Source organism: Corticium candelabrum, chromosome 8, assembly GCF_963422355.1.
Source record: "Corticium candelabrum chromosome 8, ooCorCand1.1, whole genome shotgun sequence".
Classification (NCBI taxonomy): Eukaryota; Metazoa; Porifera; class Homoscleromorpha; order Homosclerophorida; family Plakinidae; genus Corticium; species Corticium candelabrum.
In genome coordinates, this window is record NC_085092.1 from 7,301,466 (window position 1) to 7,303,965 (window position 2,500).

Consider the following 2,500-nt stretch of genomic DNA (forward strand, 5'->3'; position numbering starts at 1 on the left):
CTAGAGCAATATCCAATCAAGATCCACCCCCAATGCCGAATCGAATACGACTATGTCTGATCTGTCTTCAGAATTGACATACCTCCCTCTGGGTTCTTTTACGTGATGTAATTGCAGTTGACTCAAACAGTGTGACCATGCTGAAACCATGTTGTTATGGCTGATTACCGGGCCATCCCCAGTCTTACATGTTATTAGGTGGTATCCATCTGAGTCTAATTCTTTCCCACAGTCACACTGACTAGAAGCCAAAGGCATTTGGCAGCCCAGTCTCATCAAAGATGCTAAGCGGAAATCGCACGGAGATAATGCATACCATGATGATGATGGTAAGTCAAGAGCCACACTCCTGCACCTTTGCCTTGCAAGGACTTCATTTGAGATTGGTCTCTAGTCGAAGATGAATTCTGAATAAAACCATTTGACAGAGATTTCATGTATTTCTCAGTCAGCTTGTGTTGTAGTTGCTTTCTGTCGTTAATAACTTATACGAGAGTTTTGTTTTGAGGCAAAACATTGCACAAATCTCTGCTGATGGAACTATTTGAATGATGTGAATTCTGAACTTCAAGCACTCAGCATCAGGAATTCGTTTGTCTGTCTGTCTGTCTGTTGGCTTGCTTGTTTGTTTGTCTGTTGTTTGTTTCCTTTTTTGTTTGTTTGCTCTTTTGTTTTCTCTCCATACTGGTGTGTCTGTGTGTGTGTATTATTTGTAGGTTTTGTTTCTTGTTTCTTGACATGTTACTATGATGTTGTGTGTTAGTTCTGTCCCTCTGTCTCAGTCTCTTTCTCTATTTATCTGACTGTTGCCACTTGCCCTTGTATTGTTGCTCATTACATGTCAGTATCAAATGTTTGTATATTATTTGTGTATAGAATGTCAAGTGGTTGGAGTCAATGAGATTAAAAGCAGATGAAAATGCTTTGGATGATACCAATGCGGATGTTCTTGAACGTGTGTGTTCGAATTGGGCAGAACAATTAGCCCAAGAAGCGAAGGTAAATTGTGGGTGAAATATATAGGTTTAGTAGAATTGCTGTTTTTGTGTTAGAACACACACACACACACACACACACACACACACACACACACACACACACACACACACACACACACACACACACACACACACACACACACACACACACACACACACACACACTGCTTGTTGTTCACATTTTTCTTTTGCTCAGGAATGTGGTCAGTGGGTTGTTGACGATAGCCCTGATGCACCGTATGGCTTGAAACCTTGTGAGGAATTACGGAAGCACATACTGGATGAATTGACGACAAATCGCAATTATCCAGCAAAGACAAGAAACCATCCTGATTATCACTGCAAACCGGTTCATACGCAGGTGTGGGACAGACGTGATGGAAAGCGAGTGTTTGAGGCAGCAAGGGAGATCAAGCACGACTGTATTGCCGTTGACAATGATGCAGCCACGTTTTATAAGATGGCAAGCGAACGGCTTGAAGGAAAGCCGTACTTTGTAGTGAAAGGGGTAAGGTTATAGAGAATCACACAGATGGACAGACAAACTGACACACAGATGGACAGACAGGCAGACAGACACAGAGACATACATCCATCCAGACAGATACAGAGACAGACAGACACAGAGACATACATACATACATCCAGACAGACACAGAGGCAGACAAACAAATGGACAGACAGACAGACAGATGGACAGACAACAGAGATAAACAGACAGACAGATACAGAGAGAGGCAGACACAGAGACAGACAGACAAATGGACACAGACAGATAGACAGACAAACAGACAGATGGACAGACAACAGACACAAACAGACAGACAGATACAGAGACATACATACATACACACTCACCCATTCAGACAGACACAGAGACAGACAGACAGGCTCACTCACTAGAGATACCAAATTTCATAAAATTCTCTAAATAAATTTCATTTCCATTCTAGGTGGCAAACTTTGCCGACGGCAAGATGAGAGACGAGGCGTTTGAGACATACGCACGACAGATCTCGGCCGTATATCTGCTCGACGTCATCAGAATGTTTGCCAAAGCCGAAAAGAAGAATGAAGAGCAGACACGCAATAGAAAACCCTACACAGATTTATAAATTTTCTAGAACAGAATGCAGTCTACTGTCGCTGCTGCCGATACTTTCGTGATCATGGCAATATGTCTCAATAAATTAGTGATTTACATTGGTCACGTGACACATTGGAATCAACTTCCTTAATGCAGTGTGTCAGGACTGTTGTGTACATACAATTAGGTACAGAAATTATAATATTAATCAATTAGCTATTATTAATTAATTAATTAATTAACAAACTTCTTTAGGAAACGTAGAGGCTGACAACTGACGTGTAAATAGAAAAAGATGACCAACACATCGACACACAGACAAACGAATCAACGGACTAGCACATTGAACATACACAGTGACATACCCACAGATTTAATTCGACAAACAGATTGAGACATTGACAACCTTCGCAAG

At 41.4% G+C, this 2,500-nt stretch overlaps 1 protein-coding gene across 1 annotated transcript in view; it reads left to right on the plus strand.

The window, feature by feature from the left end:
* The window catches only part of LOC134183398 (uncharacterized), a 9,191-nt gene extending 6,985 nt beyond the window's left edge, over positions 1-2,206 (plus strand). Inside the window, exons 6-8 of the mRNA XM_062650917.1 lie at positions 877-999; positions 1,195-1,506; positions 1,952-2,206. Of these exons, the coding sequence (XP_062506901.1) occupies positions 877-999; positions 1,195-1,506; positions 1,952-2,113 (597 nt within the window). The 3' untranslated portion in view covers positions 2,114-2,206. The remainder of the gene's footprint in view (positions 1-876; positions 1,000-1,194; positions 1,507-1,951) is intronic.
* Positions 2,207-2,500: the final 294 nt, after the last annotated feature.